Source organism: Mixophyes fleayi, chromosome 6 (assembly GCF_038048845.1).
Source record: "Mixophyes fleayi isolate aMixFle1 chromosome 6, aMixFle1.hap1, whole genome shotgun sequence".
NCBI lineage: Eukaryota > Metazoa > Chordata > Amphibia > Anura > Limnodynastidae > Mixophyes > Mixophyes fleayi.
Genome location: NC_134407.1, coordinates 170,735,891 through 170,756,339, shown reverse-complemented (window position 1 = coordinate 170,756,339; position 20,449 = coordinate 170,735,891). Strand labels below are relative to the sequence as shown.

General features: G+C 40.5%; 1 protein-coding gene across 2 annotated transcripts in view; it reads right to left on the bottom strand.

Moving 5' to 3' along the window:
• Positions 1-16,502, bottom strand: part of LOC142094743 (NXPE family member 2-like) — a 48,855-nt gene extending 32,353 nt beyond the window's left edge. Inside the window, exons 1-2 of one of the 2 annotated variants that reach the window (XM_075177183.1) lie at positions 15,935-16,502; positions 1,037-1,102 (exon numbers count right to left, since the gene is read on the bottom strand). In XM_075177183.1, coding sequence (XP_075033284.1) covers positions 1,037-1,102; positions 15,935-16,500 — 632 coding nt within the window. In that variant the 5' untranslated portion in view covers positions 16,501-16,502. The remainder of the gene's footprint in view (positions 1-1,036; positions 1,103-15,934) is intronic. The other variant, XM_075177182.1, reaches the window with a different exon arrangement.
• Between the last annotated feature and the right edge of the window lie 3,947 nt (positions 16,503-20,449).

Sequence of the window (20,449 nt, the reverse complement as noted above, 5' to 3'; positions counted from 1 at the left end):
TATTGAATTCTGCTAATAAAGTAATTTAGACATTACATTTCAGTTTAATTGAAGGCGGTTACCGCCAGGTTTCTCTAGTCTGTATATTAATAGCATAAATACAACTTTTATGAGCGACTTATTTCTATGATGCCGTTGTCTGAGCAGAGCACAACAATATACCAAATTAAAGGTCATGGTCTGTATATTTGCAGAAAAATATTGGCGTTGTAATCGATTGCATTGTTTCAGAGTTATTTCGCAAAATGTCTGCCTGCCAATTACAACAATGCATACCATTGTCCTCTGGAAAATTTAAGCGTTGGCAATACACCTGTGCACCTGCTGGTTGCTCTGGAGCATGTGACCTGCTGGGTGGTCTGGAAACTGTGACGGTTATTTGCAGTCACATATGTCAGCGCATCACACCTGTGCACCTGCTGGTTGATCTGGAATCTGTGGCAGTTAGTGAAATCTCCCTGTGCACCTGCTGGTTTACATGGAACATGTGACCTACTGGGTGGTCTGGAAACTGTGACAGTTATTTGCAGCAACATATATATGAGCTTCTTGCGAGGACCACAATCACGGACTGCTGTGTTATTTCATTATTCATTTACCTTCGCTTTGTTTACAGCAAACAAGCCAAGAGGCCGCCCTCAAGAATGTCAACGTGGCGGGACCGTTACAGGTCGCCCAGAGCACACAGTTCAAAGATTTTACAGTCAAGAATATTATCACAACAATTTACGTATAACAATTTTTTTTTTACACGTAATGTAGAGTATAAATAGTTATTGAATTCTGTTAATAAAGTAATATTTCAGTTTAATCTAAGCCGGTTACCACTAGGTTTAATATAGTGATTGATAATATAGTTATTTATTCATTATACTCCGCTGTTAAAATTTCTACCTTACTATAGTATATAAAAAAAGCTATTGAATTCTGTTAATAAAGTAATTTAGTAATTACATTTCAGCTTAATGTTGAATGTTATAATATGTTGTATTTCTGCAAATGTTTTATAAGTATTACAAGTGATCAAAAAACCAACTTACTTGTACACTTCAAAACGTCAATATTTTCAATGTGTTTGAGAATTTCTACTCCAATATTGGACCTTTTGATGTTATGCAGAAAAAAATAAAAATAAAATGAGATATTATACCTAAGTACATATTTTTCTAACAATGTTGCATATATATAGTGTGTGTGTGTATAATATATATATATATATATATATATATATATATATATATATATATATATATATATATATATTAGAAACTGTAATAAATGATGTGCAAAAACATGTGGAACACATCTCGATATGAAACAGGGTTCATACATTCAATCATTGAGATGTGTATATATATATTCTCACAAGATCGTATTGGGGTGACCGTCCTCTGGGGTAGACGGCTGCACTTCAGCCAGATGAATCACACAAGACCAGTGCTTCAGGTTCAATAGCCTCAGCTAGTTTTATTCACTAGCTTGCAAACAAAACAAAACATAATAAAAAATCCTGGCCATCTGGCTACTAACTTAATACAGTGATATTCCCTCTCTAGACTGAGGGCCCTAGGGTCCCACACTTAAACCAAACAATAAATCTTACAGATCAAAATAGCAATCTCTCTCAGGAGCGATCTGACCTCCTCCCCAGACAATGAGAGACTCATTTGAACTGCCTAGCAGTCTTTTAACAGCATCTTGGAGCTCCTTATTAGTCTGTTTTTGATACTGGCAGACCATAAGACCTGGACTGGGCCTTATGTATGGAGCCCACCCTTCTCTCTTCATACATAACACCAGAGACCCTTACCATATTTTCCTACAGCTGAGAAACATTTTGAGATGCTCTTCCTCAAACACAATCTCCCTGGTGTTTTAATATACAAATGACAGGAATTTAGGACTTACATATCTGCCATTACCAAATGAGAGACTCCTTACTCCAGTCTTATAAGCAAGTTGCTGTTTTTTTTATCAAAACAACACTGTAACATAACCATCAAATGTTCCACGGCTTCCTGACACTAGCTAAACCCACCAGCCCAAGCTATCGTTCGGAAGCCCTGCCCACTAGATCCCACAATCTTTTTATTCTTAACAAACACACATCAGCAATCACACCCATGTCATCTACCTGTGCGTAAAATCCTTCCTTAAGGTAACAACAGGATCCTTAACCCTGTCTGTACCTTTCTGTGGTTTCCAGACCGTGGTAAATCACTCCCTTATCCACAATATACAGTATATATATATATATATATATATATATATAATTATTATTTTTTTTTAAATATAAGCTGAAGTATCCGGCGTTGCCTGGCTTAAATCTTCAAGTTATTAAGTTATCAATAAGTTGGATGTAACTGTCAACATTTTAAAAACAATTAGCTGCTAAGATGTCATCCAAATCCATCCAGTGAACAGACTCCCCGGGTCAAAGTTCTGCCCAGCATACACCAGCGGGAGGTCCGACCGGGACCCCAAACTCTCCATTAGGCATCCCAGACCAATTTCCACCCCTCTGTGAAGTTTTCATCCAAATCCATACAGTGGATGGCCAAGAACGGGCTCCCCGGGTCAAAGTTCTGCCCAGCGTACACCAACTGGAGGCCTGACCGGAACCCCAAACACTCCATTAGGCATCCCAGACTAATTGCCCACCTCTGTGAAGTTTTCATACAAAACCATCCAGTGAAAGGGCCTGAACAGGTTCCCCGGGTCAAAGTTCTGCACAACGTTCAGCAGCAGGAACTCCCATTGGGACGCTAAAAAATTTTCCTTCTGTATGGCATACTTAAAGATTTTATTTTAACGTTATACTTACACCTAAAAAATGCAAATGTTGTGAATTTTTTTGCTTTGTTATGTAATTTTGTTGCAAAGCAGTCAAACAATTGTTTACAACCCAAAAATTATGTTTTCAATATTTGTCGCTCTGTCACTTTGTCGCATTGCCGCGCTGTCACTATGTTGTCTGATAGCTTACTTTTTCAATACTTGATAGCTAAGAAAGTTATTGGCAGCTTTATGCTTGGAATTTTTTTTATATATATATATATATATATATATATATCTATATATATATATAAATTATTGAATGTATGAACCTTATTTCATATGGAGGTGTGTTTCACATGTTTTTGCACAGAATTTGTTACATTTGAAGGTGACAGAGGCATATTACACATATATAACAAATCAATAACAGAATATAGTGTAAGAGGTTTTGGATGTTTTTCCATATTTTTATTTTGCACTTTACTCATCCCTCCAGACACTTGACACAGTAACTAATTTTGGCATTCCCCATTTACCAAACTCTATCATATCCTGATTCACAACAATGGGGCCCTAGGAAGTATAGTGTCAGGATCCTGTAAATCTTCGTGCAGCTGTTACTGTATCATAAGTTAAAGACTTTCAACCCCACTGCAGCTGACCCTGCTATCAAGGAGTCTGACACTCCTTGCCATATCATTTAGTCTAATGTGCCTTGAGTGTGCATCATCCTGGTTTTAACTTGGCCCAGGTCCTGGTTTAATCTTGTATTACTGGTTGATTCTTTGGATTTATTTCTTGACTGTCATACACTATGTTTGTCTCCTTCCTGGTGACTTCTGCCCAGTCCTGAATGTTTCTTATGTGACAATTATCCTATATTATCTTATATTAGCTGATTTTTTCAATTATGTTTTACACATTCTCTTGCATTGTGTTTTGCTTCATGGTCCCTCTCTTGCATATTTATTCATATTTTCTTGCTTTATTCGGGCACGTGTGATAGACATCTTTTATGCACATTTTCTGGTGTATCAGACTTACATACTGATCTGGCAATATAAAGAGTCGACAAGGAGGTGCAGAAAAGTCACAGAGCGCCTATTGCAGACACTTTTTCTAGGAAATGTAAGCAACTCAGGAAATGTTTGCTGCAATGTAGTAATTATTTTGCTGCATATCCAGAAGACTTTTATTTTGATGAAGTCAGCATTTACCCTCATGAAAGGAACAGCACTTTGCTATAGGATTTGAAGGCTTTTACACAGGCTGCCATTGAGCAATTTAAGCCTGAAGATTCTATTTCTGAACAAGAGGCTCTGCTCTCTCTGCAGGGTCTGACAACAAACTGATACCTTACCTTTGTATTCTAGAGTTAGCAGTGCTTGTGAGTTTCCTTCAACAATGTAGTCAACTGCTTTCTGCTAACCCTCACGACCTTCCATCTGTGGGTATCAGATCTGGGGTTGTGAACACAACACCAGCTAAGATCGACACAGCCAGAGAACAGTGGTGCGGAGTCATTACTTGACTATAACTCCAATTAAGAACAGGAACATGATAATGTAGCCAGGGTAATCCTAGAATCACTGGATTAATTTCTTGGGTAAGTAATTGAGTAAATAAGTAGAATGAGATTTCCTCTTTATGGAGTGCTCAAACTTGCATATGAAGAGTTATGGTTTGGCAAGAGATGGCATCTCCAGGAATTATATACCCATTTACAGCTACCAATGTCAGTGGTTTGGGCATTGGAGTCACAGAGATACCAAATTGCTTGACCAAAGAGTCAAATAAAGTTCCCTGCTGCACCAGAAATGTGGAAGGCAGTAGACTCAATTAATGGAAAGGGTAGAGAGTTCTGTTTGTTAGGGATACACAATAATTCACCTAGCAAGATCTCCCCAGTACCTTCTAAGCTTTAGAGATTCCTGGCTTCTTAGGTCATTGTTTTACTAAATGCTCAGGAGCTGCTTAGTACAAACACAGGTTGTGTTTAAATCATTGTTCTGTTTCTTAAGTTGACAAATGTCTTAACTGCATGGCCTCATCGTATGGAGTTACAGGTGTCTGATAGTGAATTGCAACCTGGAAAGTGGTATTCCTAGCTTACTCCTTTTCTACAGTTATTTCTTGAAATCGAATATGCACTTTGTTGCATACTGATATTAAATCATCTAATTTAGACAGCAGTTCACTGGAGATTAGTTTGTCTTTAATTTTATCAGACAGGCCTTGCTAAAAAATTGCCACTAATGACTCATCATTCCAACTTAATTCAGAGACATTAGCCTTTTCAGAAGCAAAATTTGCAGGCTGTAATGCAAAATGAACCAAAAATGTAGACAGCGCTGGGAAAATCTCAGACCAAGACAAACATCATAAGTGAGATGTCAGTCAATAAAATAATCTCCAAGTATTATGAACAAAGGAAACTCTGGAGATTATATTCCAATGATTTAATCACATACACAATAGATGATAAATACACATCTCTATTTTCTCTATTTTCAATATAAAAATTCCATCACAAAAAATACATGTCAAACAATAGTAATAAAAAAAATATTAAAATATTCTTCAATAGATATACCATCGATGGTTTGCCTATAATAGCGCTATAATTAAAAAAATAAAATAAAAATGGATACAGATAATAATGGATAATCCTAAATAGGCCTATAAAACCAATGAATAAATCTGCACAAGGTGGATCATCGAGAAAAATCCAATGATACGATAGAAAATGAATGTCAGCAGATTGGAGACTAAATAGATGTTTAAGATGTGTGAAACACAATCTTACTGGTTTACATGGAGTCCTCCGATATTTTGGATAGAATGGAATATATCCAGGTTACTCCTCGATCAGATATTAAGTCTGGGAGCTTAGTACCTCCACAATCCTCATAAAATGCAAAACTTGCCTTAAATGTTGGAGGGATCCCGATTGCAGCTCCTTGATAGTATTAGTCGCAGCAGGCCAGCTTGCTAGCTCCGCTGTAGAGAGATCAGTAGAAGCAGGTGCGCACCTGATGTTAGTCCGTGGGAAACAGAATAGACGCCAGAGTGTTCCTGATGTGTCCTTAGTCAGTGTACTTGCATCAATAGATAGGACTGGGTTACTCCTCGGCCGGTCAAGATGTAGATAAGCACAGATAGCTTACAGCATGTGCTGGTGTGGTAACAAATGGCAACGTGTTTTGTCCACCGTACTGTGGACTTTCTCAAGCCCAGATGGAGAGTGGGAAAGCTTTAACCTAAAGGCCAAAGGATCAACTTGCTTAATGATGGAAAAGGGGCTAATGAATCTAGGTCCGAGTTATCTACAGGGTTGACTGAGCCTAATATTATGGATGGAGAGCCAAACCTTCTGACCTACTTTGAAAGAGCAGACTCTACGATGTTGATCCACAAACCTTTTGGAATGAAACTAGGCTCGCCTTAAGGCAGACTGAACTTTCTTCCAGATCATTTTCTGATTAGAAGCCGTAGCGCGTATGCCTGGGAGACCAGAAGGGTTAAGGGAAGCCAGGAGTTAGACCTAGGGTGGAAGCCAAGATTGCAATAGAACAGAGAGGTAAGAGTGGAGGAATGGCAGGAGTTGTTGTATGCGAACTCAGCCCATGGTAACAGAGCTGACCAGTTGTTGTGGAATTCAGAAGTATACAAGCGTAGAAATTGCCACAGAGATTGATTAACCCTTTCTGTTTGTCCATTCGATTGTGGATGGTATGCTGGAGAAAGGTTGATGTTAGTTCCGAGGAGTCCACAAAAAGACTTCCAGAATTGGGTGACAAACTGAGAGCCGCGATCCGGAATAATGTCTAAAGGAAGGCCGTGGAGCCGAAAAATGTGCTTGACAAAAAGTAAAGCTAGACTCTGTAGTTAACTGAGACATTTTACTAAAGCGGTCAACCACTACCCAAATAGTATTGTGCCCTGCTGAACATGGGAGATCCACAATGAAATCCATAGACAAGTATGTCCAAAGGTCTTGTAGGGACAGAAAATGGCATAAGCTGACCCTAGAGGTTTTGGTTTTTAGCACAAATCTCACAGGATATAACAAAGTCTCAAATATCTGAAGACATGGTGGGCCACCAAGCAGAACATGAAAAATTTCCCGTGGTTTTAAAGATACTGTGATTTCTGGCAGTCTTATTTTCGTGGATAGCCTTTCGAAGGTGAACTGGCACAAATAAGCAGTTTGCAGGTGTCTCTGAGGGAGCAAATTTTTGAAATCTGCAAAGGGTTAATACCCAAATCCTGGGCTAAACCCACGTGAATAACTGAAGGTGGTATAATAGGCAGCGGTTTCAGAACTGGTAAATGATGAGAAACAAAACTTCTGGATAATGCATCCGCCTTGACATTCTTTGATCCTGGTCTATAAGTAATAATGAAACTATAAATTTCATGTAGGGGGTCTGTTTCAGTTTCCTGAGGTGAACATACAGAAGCATTTTATTGTTGTTGTTGTTGTTACTGTTGTATTTTATTGTATGTATTGTTTTTTTCTTTGTGCATTGCTGTTTACTGGTATTTGTCTGCTTTCCTTTTCTCTGTTTTTCATCTTTTTTTCCGTTTCTGCTTTACCTATGCCTTTTTCTCTAGCTCATTGCTCCCTTTATTTCCTTTCTCTTTTCCTACTATTTGTCCCCCTCCTGTTTTCATCATGTTTTGTCAGAAGTAACACATGGCCATCCCATGCTTTGCTGCCCTGCCGCTGTTGGGGCCCCCTCCTCCACTGTCCACCATCCCTCTGTGTGCAGGCTCCAATGCGACGCTGAGGGCTCAACCTCCATTCCCTACTTTACACCTGCAGTCATGCAACAGGTGGCGAGCGCTTCCCGTCCCCATTCCCGCATTCTTGCCATGTTCCTCCCTCAGTTTTGGCGGTTGCAATGCTGGCTCTGTCACTGGCGGCAGCAGTGTGCCCTCCCCCCTCCCTGTTTCCCGCTGCCTCATTTACAGCTCCTTGCACCGCTCATCTCAGAGATGAGGTGGTGCGCACAGCATCCCTGTATTCTTTGCTGCAGGGAGAAGGCAGACCTGCAGCACCAGCATTCTCTCCCCTCCTGGTAGTTGTCAGTGAACTTGCCTCTGCTCACTGTCCCCAGCTTCACATTTGTAAATGTCATTTCTCCAGGTGTCACCTATATATGATGAGTGCCTTTCTTAAGAAACTGGATGGCTTGTATATGATGGGTTTTGGCTGCAAGGATGTTGAGATATGGCTGGATGTTATGCAGCCTCAAACTGGTGTTCCTGATGGTGGGGCTGACAGGCAGAGACAGGTGCAGGAAAGGCCTGGCACGTCCTTTATGTCCAGAGGTAAGTGCTTTGCATTTAACAGCGGGCATTGCGACAGAGGCTCTTCCTGTCGCTTCAGACATGCTTGTTCTGGGTGTGAAGGGGGTCACTCCAAGAGGGATTGTACTAGATGCGTGGGTCAACTACCCGCTGAGCATTCCTGGTCAGGAGGCCCCCAGCCTTCAGGTTTTTCACCGGCGATTTTGGCTGAGTTTTCTAATTGGTTGGGATGGGACCCCCATAGTCATGCCACTCTGCTTTTGTTTGAAAGGTTTTTAAAAGGGTTCTTGTTGCCTATTCATGGGGATGTTTGGGGCTGTTCTCCTCATAAGTTAAAGTCAGCCCGGGAGATGCCTGAGGTTGTTAGGAACAAGGTGGCCCAGAAAGTGCACTTGGGAAGAATGTGTGGTCCATTACCTTCTCCTCCCATAACAGGTTTGATCCTTTCCCCTGTGGGGTTGATGCCCAAAAAGAACCGGATAAGTTCCGTTTGATCCAACATTTGCCCCACCCTCCAGGGCTATTGGTGAATGACACAATTGATGGGGATGATTGCAAGGTGGTCTATCAGTCATTTAAGGAGGCTTTGACTTTAGTCCAGCTGTATGGGTCAAATGTGCTGCTGAGAAAGCTGGATGTGGAATCGACTTTACGTCTCCTCCCCCTACACCCTGATTCTTTTAAATTGGATGACGGTTTTTAGGTAGATAAATGCTTGGCTATGGGTTGTGCAGTGTTGTGTGCCTTTATTAAGTGTTTTAATTAATTCACTCATGGGTGCATAGATGTTGGGAAGGGCCACAGTGATGTGGTGCATTATTTGGATGACTTTTTGTTGTAGGTCCAGGAGATTTCATTGGTTGTCAGGAGGTTTTGTTTTCGGCGCACAACTTTTTTTATGGTGCTAGGTGTGCCAGTAGCAGTTGACAAAACTGAGGGTCCAACTGTCAAGTTGTTGTATTTGGGGATTTAGATTGATACACTGGCAGGTTGTTACTGGTTGTCAGCAGACAAGGTGGCTAAGTTGAGGGACATGCTGGATTTGTTTGCTGGGGTTAGCAAAATCATGCTGAAACAGATTCAGTCTCTAATGGGGCTGTTGAATTTTGCATGTTGTGTGATCCGGAAGGGACAGATCTTTTGTAGGAAGCTTGAGAGGGCTACTGAGGGTGTTGTGAGAAATCATCATTTTATTAAGCTGCCTGAGGAAATTAGAGAGGATCTGGCGATGTGGCGGATTTTCTTGTAACCTTTCAATGAGGTTCGCTTGTGGGTTCCTTCTCCCACAACTTACGGGGACATTCAGCTGTTTACTGATGCAACTGGGTCCGCCGGCTTTGGGGCTTACCTGGATGGTGAGTGGTGCACCCTGTCCCCATGATTGGCATGAGGAGGGACTCACAAAGAATCTGCATCTTTTTAGAGTTATTTCTGATCATTGTGGCTGTTGGATTGTGGGGGAATTGTTTGCAGGACAGGAGCATTGTATTCTAGTGCGATAATTTGGGGGTCTCTGAGGCAATTAATAAACAGATAATAATTCCTCTCCTCCTGCGATTAGATTTCCTGGACATCGGGGGGGTAAATGTATCAAGCTGAGAGTTTTCCGGCGGGTTTGAAAAGTGGGGATGTTGCCTATAGCAACCAATCAGATTCTGGCTGTCAATTTGTAGAATGCACTAAATAAATGATAGCTAGAATCTGATTGTTTTTTCAAACCCGCCGGAAAACTCTCAGCTTGATACATTTACCCCCTGGTCTTAAAATGTTTGTGCATCAATATTCTTTCTAAATCAAGACATGTCCCTGGGGCTGTTAACTCTATTGCCGATGCATTGTTGCACTTTCATTGGGCTGCATTTTGAGCTGTTGCGCCTGCGGCTATTGATGTGGGTATGTCATGCCTGGATTATGTTTGGCATATTATGAAGAAGCCATAGAAGGTCTGTTTGGGAATGCATTTGCACTGACAACTTTGAAGAAGTATAGGGAGGCGTGAATATCATAGGATTGTTTCAGTAACACGAGTGGTCTCGGAGGTCAGATGGGGGTTCAGTGTTTGTTGGCTTTTATATGGGATGGTTTTTCCTCTGGGAAGTGTAAGGCCCCTATGGTGTTGACTCTGGCAGGTATTTCTTTCTTTTAACAGTTAAGAGGTTCCGAGGATGTCACTAAGATTTTTCTGGTTTGCAAAGATTTAAAGGGCTAGGTCAGGCTTTCCCAGATGGTAGAGGAGAGAAGAAGGACTATTGATGGGGATCTTTTGTTGAGCCTGATGGGGGCTGTTGCCGTGGTTGCAGTTGATGTGATTGAAGTTTGCTTAATTTGCATGGCTTTCTTTATGGCTTTTTTTGGGTTTGCTTTAAAAGAATGTTGTTTTTCATTGTCATAGTTTAGTTTTTAAGATCCACAAGTCACAAACTGATCAGCTCAGTAAAGGGCGTTGAATCAGGTTGTTGTATAGGGACTATGCTTTCATCATCATCATTATTTATTTATATAGCGCCACTAATTCCTCAACGCTGTACAGAGAATTCACTCACATCAATCCCTACCCCAATGGAGCTTACAGTCTAAATTCCCTAACATACACACACAGCCCGGGAGACTAGGGTCAATTTGATAACAGCCAATTAACCTGGTTTGTCCAGTAAGTATGGCTGGTAGCTAATTGGGCAGGAGTCTGGATACTGGCTGTAATCGGTTGAGGCATTCCGATATGTCTTATCTGACTAAATACCAGTTCAGGGCAGTTTTTCAGCAATGTTTGTGTAGCTTTGGTTTAAACTTGGTTGACTACAGCAGTAATTCTGTTAGGATCAGTGGGCCGCTGAGAATGGTTGTTCTGTTGAAACCATTATGGCACTACAAGAAATATGTTAGGCTGTGCATTAAGCATTGATACTCGCTTCCTTCCCTGACTGGACTGACCCCTGATGGGTGTTAATTGTCTCATTTTTGAGGGGGCATGAAGGGATTTTATTAATTTCTCCTGAAGATGAGGGGCCTGATTGGCTTGTCCTGTGCTTCTTTTCCTCTGGCTAAGCCTGCTGTATTTATCTGTTCATTCTCTGCCCCTGGTTCCCTGTTATCATGTTTGGGTTGCTGTTTTTACATTTCTTATCCCTCCATGTTTCAGGTTGTAGACGGGACTCCATGAAGCAGTGTATGGTGGGACATTCTTTTGTGTATTTGGCCAATAAGAGTGGACCAACTCGTTGCACAAGCATTTTCCCTGGTGCTAGATGGGCTCTTTGGTTAGGAGCTAGGGGACTCCAGTGGGGGTTTAATGTTAAGTACCCTCTACCTGAATGGAGCCAAGCTTGGCATCCCGAGGTATTGGTGGTTCATTTGGGCAGGGTTTGGAGTTCACCAAGCACGTTGAGTCTAATTTTGATCTTATTCTGTCTCGCTGGATCCGTATAATTTGGTCAGATATTATTCCTGGGAGGACATGGAGAGGCGCTATTAATCTGGTTTGCCTCGATAAGGCCCATTTTAGAGTGAGCCCGGCAACTGGGAAGTTTCTGATGGGAAAAGGGTGTTCGGTGGTGGCCCATCCAGACATTTAGTTTAAATTTCCTTACTTGTACAGTTCGGCTGGAGTGCACCTTTCAGATGAATGTTTAGTTTGTTTTTGTGGAGCAGCTTTTTCAGGTTCTTGTTGTGCTTTGAGAGGTCACAGTGGGTGGCGCACTTTGGTTCCTTCATTCAGGACCTAGCTTTAGCGGAAAAGCATGCCAATCAGCAGCCATAAATGACACATTCGGGAGGCGGTGGGGCACTCTCACTTAATAGGGAGGTTCATTGTTAGTACACTCAAGGAGTTATAGGGCGCCCCAGCTATTGAGCCAAATAGGGGAGAGTGGAGCTCCATTATCTAGAAGTGTCTGAATACGTTTGGGACGCTATAAGAATGGCTGATAGCTGAATGACTGCATTGTTTATTTGCCACCACTTTAATTTATTTTTAATAAAATTTGTGACCTTTCACTTGCCAAGCAAGTGTCAAGTGTCTTTATTTATTAGGTAAGATAATTCTTGATAAGGGTACTCATGTACAGTTAAGGTGTAAATAAACTGCTAGGCGATTTAAGTGATTTCTATATTGTTCGCTATAGAGCGCCGGACTACATTCACTTTTGTTAACACATACACTGTGGTCTTAAATGTCTTGGGTGCACTTTCCAAATGATTTTATTCACTTGTACTCATATAATTAATTTAAAGAAGCACACCTTGGTTTCACTGATCAAAATTTGTTCACTTTCCAGTGAAATGCACTTAAGAACACTGAACCATAAAAGAGCATGTTTCATTTTATATTTTCATTTTATTTCTACTGTGTTCAAAACACAGTTAAATAATATAGACATGTAACTGTTCAGGAAATGTATTCTAACTAAGAACAAAACATGAGATCCTAAATGTGTCTTTCTAAAACAGTTTAGGAAGTATAGTAAGAAGCACAGTTTATAAAAGCAATGTATAATGACACCATTTTTTGCAACAACTTTATAAATGTATTTAGCTTGAATGTTTCTGTGTCTGGAGAGCTTCAATCTGGATAGACTGGTGGAGAATTAGTACCTGATTGGGGTTACCTATTTAAATTCAAGTTCAGCTGTTACATAAGGAAAGGCTGGTTGGCCAAATGTTATAATTTGTTAGCTCTATCGTCAAGCCTAATTTAAAGATACTTAAATTCCGAAAACTTTTTAATGCATGTTTGCAAATTCTATAATGAAAAAATGATTACATGGGATATTTTGCTATGGTCAAAGCACCTCTTTGTTATCAATCATCCTCTCATGCTCATTAGTATTTTATCAGATTTTAAGTGACAGGGATAGAACAATCTATGGCCAATTAAATAATGTGTATTTTCAAAGCCACATAGAGAATATCAGCAGATGAATGCACTGATCACTGATTTGTGGGAAGCTGTAACCTATTCATTCATGCTTGTGAGCAAGTAACAACAGGGCTGCATGTAACAGGGCAGTGTCTTGGAGGAGAATGAAGAGAAACAGGATGCTGCAGACTGAAAGTTACATAGTTGAGGAAGCAGGGTCCTCCAACAGAACAGTAGCAATAGAAGGCTCATTTGAAACTGATACAGAAAGATTACACTGGTAAACAATGATTTTGTCACAGGGCACCTCAAGTGGTATTATATATGTATTTTCTATGCTGATTCCAAAAATGGTCTTAGAATCTTTATATCAGTTCAGAGTTTTAAAGTTATGCCCTTTTTGAGAATGTACATTATGATATATAACAAATTTATACAGCATTTATGGCGTTTTTTTTTTCTTCAGTAAATTTCCATTGTTTTCTTTATTATACTGTTCTGGGAAGATTAGTATAAATTAAGAAGGGTACAAAATCATAAACAGCTGAGTCACATTCTGCTGGATGATGCACTTTGGACATGATGAGTCATAGGAGTGATGACTAAGCAAGTTAACCTTTCTTACTAAGGGGTTCATGTATCAAGCAGTGAAAAGAGTGGAAAAGTGAACCAGTGGAGAAGTTGCCCATAGTAACCAATCAACTTTGAGGAAGCATTTATGAAGTATATTCTATAAAATGAAAAGTAGATGTTGATTAGTTGCTATGGACAATGTGAGCACTTAAGTGACCATTGCTAACCAGTTGGTGGTCAGAGTTCGTTTTGTAAACATTTAATGCTGTGTATTTCTCTGTCATAAGTTGATATTTATATAGTTCAAAATATATTTTATAGTGTTAGAATACCAAGTGGCACAATGGCTAGAAACTGTGTTAACCATCCAAACTCTTTTTGCTACATTTGTGGTGAGGTAACATTTAAATATCAGAAACATTGTTTTAATCTACTCATTTAGAAGTGTTATGAGCTTTACCTTGGACACAACGTTGGAGACCAAGATAAAACAATTGGGCACCTCATTTATGTTGCATCACTTGTGTCAGACTTCTCACAGATTGATCAAAGGGTTCTCAGAACTTGAATTCTGCTGTTCCAAAGATTTGACTGGAACCAAAAGATCACTGTACAGATTATTACTTTTGTCTTACGAACATTTCAGGCATCAGTTCTAAGTCAAAGCACACTGTGATATACCCTATTTTACCATCTACCATAAGGCCTGTGCCTTATAGTGAAGAATTTCCTGTGTCATAGTCTCCAGAAAATGTCATACTTAGTGATGGTGAACAAGAACAAGAGCCTGTACAGCATGGTGGTGATCACTTAAGGCTTGATCCAACATTTGAAGCTTCCTGTTTGTCTTTTGAAATACATTTACATACCCAAGAAGATCTCAATGACCTTATCAGAGATTTGATCCTATCTAAAAGCTAAGCAGAACTTTCAGGGTCCTAATTGAAAGGCTGGAATCTCCCCCACAAAGAACCAAAAGTATGTGTTTTTAGATATAGGCATAGTGACTTTAGGGATCTCCTTTCCCATGAAGATGTACTTGGTTTTTGCAATAATGTTAATTCTGTTATGATTGGTTCACGAGTACAAAACAGAAGATTGGCGTATATTTATCGATTCTTCTAAAGTTAGCTTGAAAGCTGTGCTTCTCCACAATGCAAATAAGTTTTGATCAGTACCACTAGCTCATGCTGCTGATATGAAAGAAACATATGAGAGCATGAAACTCCTGCTGGATGAAATCAAGTATGAAGAAAACAAATGGAATGTCTGAGTCATTACTCTTTTGCTTGGACTAAGCCTTGGTTTCACAAAGTCCTGTTGTTTTGTTTGTGACTGGGACAGCAGAGACCGGAGAAATCGTTACACTCAGAAGTAATGGAAAAGGTGATCATTACTAACCCCAGGAAAGAAGAATGTTGTCAGTGCACCACTTGTTGACCCGGAAAAAGAATATCTACCTTTACTCCATATAAAGCTTGGTCTTATGAAGAACTTTATTAAAGCAATGGGTCAAAGTGGACTTAAATTTGCATACTTAAGTAAAAAATTCCTGAAGATCAAAGAGGGAATATTTGTAGGACTTTAAATAAGAGAACTGATTCAAGATGAGAGCTTTGATGGTCAGTTGAATCAGGCTGAAAAAGCTGCATGGGAGTCTTTTAAGAGTACTTGCTGTAACCTCTTAGGGAAAAATAAGGCAGACAACTACGAAGAAATAATGGACAATCTTTTAAAATCTAACAATTTTATCTAATAATATTTATTTTATGCAAGGCAAATGGGACTCTGCCCATTTCAGCAAGAGCCTCATATCTGCATTGATAGGGTTAGGAAATTAAATAAATGCAGACAATAGTATCGGTACAGGTACAGTAAAAAGAAACAACTTTTACAGATGTGAAATCATCCATATAAGGAATATTTAAAAATGTTGAGGTTAGCAGGTTAGGAACATTAAATCTCAACAGCCCCACATTTATTTAATTATAACAGTTTAAACATATTTTCCACCTAAAACTGACTAATTAAATAGCGTGTGCATCCCTTCCTGTCACATTTACTAACTACATTGCTTTATCCTCCTGACTTCTTGCGTTTTTCATTCAGCAATGGCCTCTACTGCTCTGCCACTCTACTCATATGATACTGGGTAAGAGGCCCTGCTAAACTAACGAAATGGAAGTTGTTTGAAGTAGATTATTCAGCAGTGGAAAACCACTTTATCAGTACTACTTTCCAGATTGTAGCTTCATCTGCAAATTGTGTCATTAATGGTGTACTGCATAGAAGGAATGGTGCCCATGTCCTTTTGTAATATGTCACAGAAACATCTCTACAAATCTATTTAGGTTTGGAGAGAGTAAAGTATCTAAAATGCAAACGACTACATTATTTGAAGGAAATATTTACCTAATAAAAAGATTCTTCTCCACGTTGGTGAGATTAGTGTAAGGTGTGTTCCCACTCATCAGTGATATAAAAGCCTCACAAGCTACACCTGGTGGCTTTATGCAAGAGAATAATTCTCCATATTTCTTGTCCACATATTCACACCTTTCTTTTATTGAATTCAAGTGAAATCCACATTCTGTATGAATTTCTTGACTTTTATTGAGGAATTTTCCTGTGTAACTGATATATTTATATCCAATATTTCTTGCTTTCCATAAAGCAGACACCCCTTCACTTGGATGTAACAAGATGATTGATATTTGTACAGAACCTTCCCAAAACAGAGTGAAATAGACATTATAGGTCCCATTGTTATAATCTTCAATTTTCCCAGATGCTCCAGCTTCAAGTTTGGAGGAAAAAATCCGGGCTCGTAAAAAGTCTCCTCCATAGGTCTTCTTTTCACCCAAATAATTGAACATTTCAACTCTAACAGTTAAGGGGTCTCCGACACAGTACTTTTCTTTATAATCTAATATGGTTGCGATGCTATTTTTAGCATTGGTTGTTTCATTTAGATACATAAAGTCTACATTTGGAATTGTATGATTTATGGCATTCAATAGCTGGTTTATTTGCTGATCTATGTTCTTGGGTTCAGTTTCAATGGTCATTGTTTCTGATGGTCCCCAGGCAGAGAGCGGAGCATATTTTACTTGAAGAAATTCAAATTTTGAAGGCTGATGGAAAACAATATTTCTTCTGTTAGAAAATATTAAGTCCTGTCCACAGAGATAAAATATGATTTGTTTAATCAATAAAAAACATACCTGGAAATATTTCAGATGAATGATGAACCCAAAGACCACAATACAAATTATTGCAAGAGCCAAAATAATTCTAAAACCTTGTTTGCCAGATTTGGACATTCTAATTGTTGTCCTGAAAAAGAAGTGAATTGAAGTTCTTCTTACTGAATAAATGATATATAAAACAACAAAGAGAAAGAAAAATGTCCTACCCACAATTTGTTTCCTCATGCATTCTCCACATCTCTGCCTTGGGGTAAATGTATGAACATGCGGGTTCTTCAACACCTGCGTGTTCAGCGTGTTCGGCGATTTAAATTTCAAGCGGCGCTGCATTGTAAAGGGAAGTTTCCCTTTACAATGCAGCGCCGCTTGAAATGTAATCGCCGAACACGCTGAACACGCGGGTGTTGAAGAACCCACATGTTCATACATTCACCCCCTGGTGTTGACTATAATTTTGCCTATGTAGGTTTTTGCAGAGTTTCAAAGTTCAGGGCTTAAACTTTAATTTATCTATGATATTAATTACAAGAGAGTCTCCTATAGACGAACGCTATTAAATAGTGAGAGTGTTGCATTCGAGCTCGCACTTACCTGAAGGGGTTAAAAGGGAAATAGACCCGACCAATGATGCTAAGGGGAGGGTCTTGTGGCTTTGTATAGTATGCTGCACTTCCTGGTCTGAGTCACTCGGCTGGCAAAATCCCACCCACCCACGCCATTTTTAAGTTTAATTTTTTAGGAATGGTGGTTTGTTTAACTTGGTTATTAAGGGCTTATAGGTAGTTTGTGGGGAAGGAAGGCACTGCGATCAGCGGCTGATATATACGGCTCTATCGTGATTGGCCACAGGTATCTGTCCCCTTACAAGGCAATTGGTAACTCTTGTCCCTTCCGTGGGGAGGAGCCCCGCCCGGTTCAGTGAGGGAGGGGGAGTGAGTAGTGAGGTGAGTGCAGTTTACTCTGACGCCAGGTTAGGGCCGGCCAAGCAGTGGGGTTTTGAGACAAGTGGGTGGACTTAAGGCTATATTGCCATGTCCACGCTTGGTTGGGTATCGCTGGAGCTGATCCGCAGTGCTCTTTCTCCGCCACCAGGTTTAATTAGGTTATAATAAAATACGTCAGTTTGCCACTTTACTCAAGTCTCCGTGTCTTTATTTTATGTAAGTTGGTTATCTTATTCAAGGTATGGTGTAGGTGATGAAGGGCAAACACAGAGAACTATTTAAGGATAACCTAATAAAGTCACTTATTGACTAATGTTTTATGGTTTAGTATGAGCTGCAATGTGAAAGTATATGTTGGTGTCCTCCTTCTTTATGATGTATAGATAATTGATAAGGATATTCCATTTTCCAATATAAAATATCAGATTCAACCATGCTTGAGTTACATTAGTGAACAAATATAAGTTCTCGTCCCCATCTCATGGCATGAGGTTTGTGAAGGTTTGTGTGAAAACCCGAAAAGTTGCTGGAACATCAGGTCCACCCCAAGGAAAAGTTTGATATCATATAACAAAAGACACTGGTGTCTGTGGTGAAATCAGGTATTAATATCCCCCTAACCAGCCTGTCCCTCGTTTCTCGCAAAATGTGGATTATAGTATGTACCTTTTATAGCTCTTGCTTTTGTTCTCCACCTCAACAGAGTACAACTGCAGTGTCTAATTACATGTTGATAAGGGGACATTGTAGCTCATTGTAAATATATATATCCTTTATTGTATATTGTTGATATGGCAATGAGTTTGTTATTCATTGTCCTTAAAGTGAAGCCAGGGGGGTTTATAAGTAGGAATCAGGTTGCAAGATACTGGTGAGGGGAAGGCTAATTAGTATCCATTATTCTCACAAGACTACTCCAGACATTTGGTCTACTATCTGGCAGGGAGTTTCTGTGGAAGTACAGCTCATTTCCACTCCCTTCTCCAACCCCCTAGCCCAGGTCTCACCAATGTTTGACAGGGAGAGACACAGGGTTTTGCCCAGGGAGGGGAAAACACTGTGGAAATTTGACCCTAGATATAAGGAGCCACTCCACGACGGAAGGTGATGTTCATTCTGGGAATTGATGGCTAGAAGCTGCAGGGTGGCTGGTGGCGCTACCAGTGAAATACATTGGCAGAACCATGGGTCTTCAAGTCTGGACAACAAGGTGACTGTAACTCCTTAAGCTAGTGGGACAGATGATGTGGTGAACCTGCCTGGCATTTATTTACTGGGTGTACATAATATTCTAGTGATTGTTTTGTTACAATAAATGTACTGTTATACTTTCTAACTGCATTTGCCTGAGTGACTAATAAAAACCTTAGAAGGTACTGGCTAGGCTTCCCTGGCCTAGGAAGGCACCCGTGGGTGACCAGCCATAGTGAAGTGGGTATAATTGGGTCAGAAAACCCGGTATCTGCACATTTTTGGTGGCAAGCAGTGGGGTCACTCAGTCTCAGATACTCTCTGGGTAGAGCTGCAGGGGAACTGTATCATCATGCATTCCAGGGCTCTGCAAAGCAGTTAGAACTAGAAACCAGTTACCACATTATCCTGAACTTACTTCTAAAGCCTTTAAGGTAGAAAGTGTCCCGAAAAGCGTTGTCGGCATTAGGCTAGGGTTAATATTTACCTAAGTGCAGGCTTGCCTTGCAAGCAGATGTCTGAGTATTGGGCTGTGTCCCAGATATAGGGGGACCACAGTAAGGTGGCCCCAGTAAGTGTAGTGGGACTCAACGCCACAGTGCAATACATTAGCGGGTCCCAGCCCCGCTGCAAAGATGGCCCTGAAGAAAAGAAAAAAGGGCCATAGCAGTAGCAGCGCAAGATCCAGCATAGATGGGGGCACGCCATTATACTTCCAGGACCTACAACTGCCACACTCCCCCAGAGATGAATGGGTGTGTTTGCCCTGGAAGCACCTTTTCATGGTGTGGAATGAGGTCAACAGCTGAAAAGGAGTTGAGTTTGCCTGAGTCAAAGAAGGTGCTGGAGTAGACAGCCCATAAGATGTTACAATTGGGCCAAGAGATTTGAGCACTTAATTGAGAGGTTTCAAGTTAGCAGGGAAAGGATGCCGGAGAAATTGTGAAGATAGCAGTGGCCAGTACCATGGGACCCTGGGAAAACTATTCCTACACCTTTCACTATGCAGAATTAACAGATGAGGAGATGTTGCCCAAGTACAAACCTGAGAGGACACTGACACAGCAAGAATCACCATCCCCACAACCTTTGGAGCACCGTAATTCAGCTTTAAATCTGGGGACCCAGGACGCCATACCAGAAGCCAGCACTGGACCATCCAATATGGTTTGCTGCCAGGAGGACAAGTCTGGGTCCAATGAGGATTCACACTACCCTGATGCGCCAGAGGCAAGGGAAGTAGTGCAACAGTTGCATGTGGTAGCAGGGGAGGGGAGGAAGGGAGATGCACCCCAACATACAAATCAGGGGCATCCACAAGTGGTTTGGGAGGGTGACAGAGGATTTCCCAGAAGCAAAGCATTAATGGAGCCCCCATATTTGCCTGCCACTGGGCAGTTGTCCCTTGAGTGTTTGGGGGAGGGGGCATTGGATCTTTGGGAGAAACGGACAAGGAGCCACAAAGTTTTCCTGCCCCTGGGCAGTTTTCATTAGAGTATGATTGGGGGGGGGGGAGCATGGTCTCCAGAAACAGAGTCTATAAGTCTTACAGCTAACACCGCTAACTTTGGCGCATGTTCACA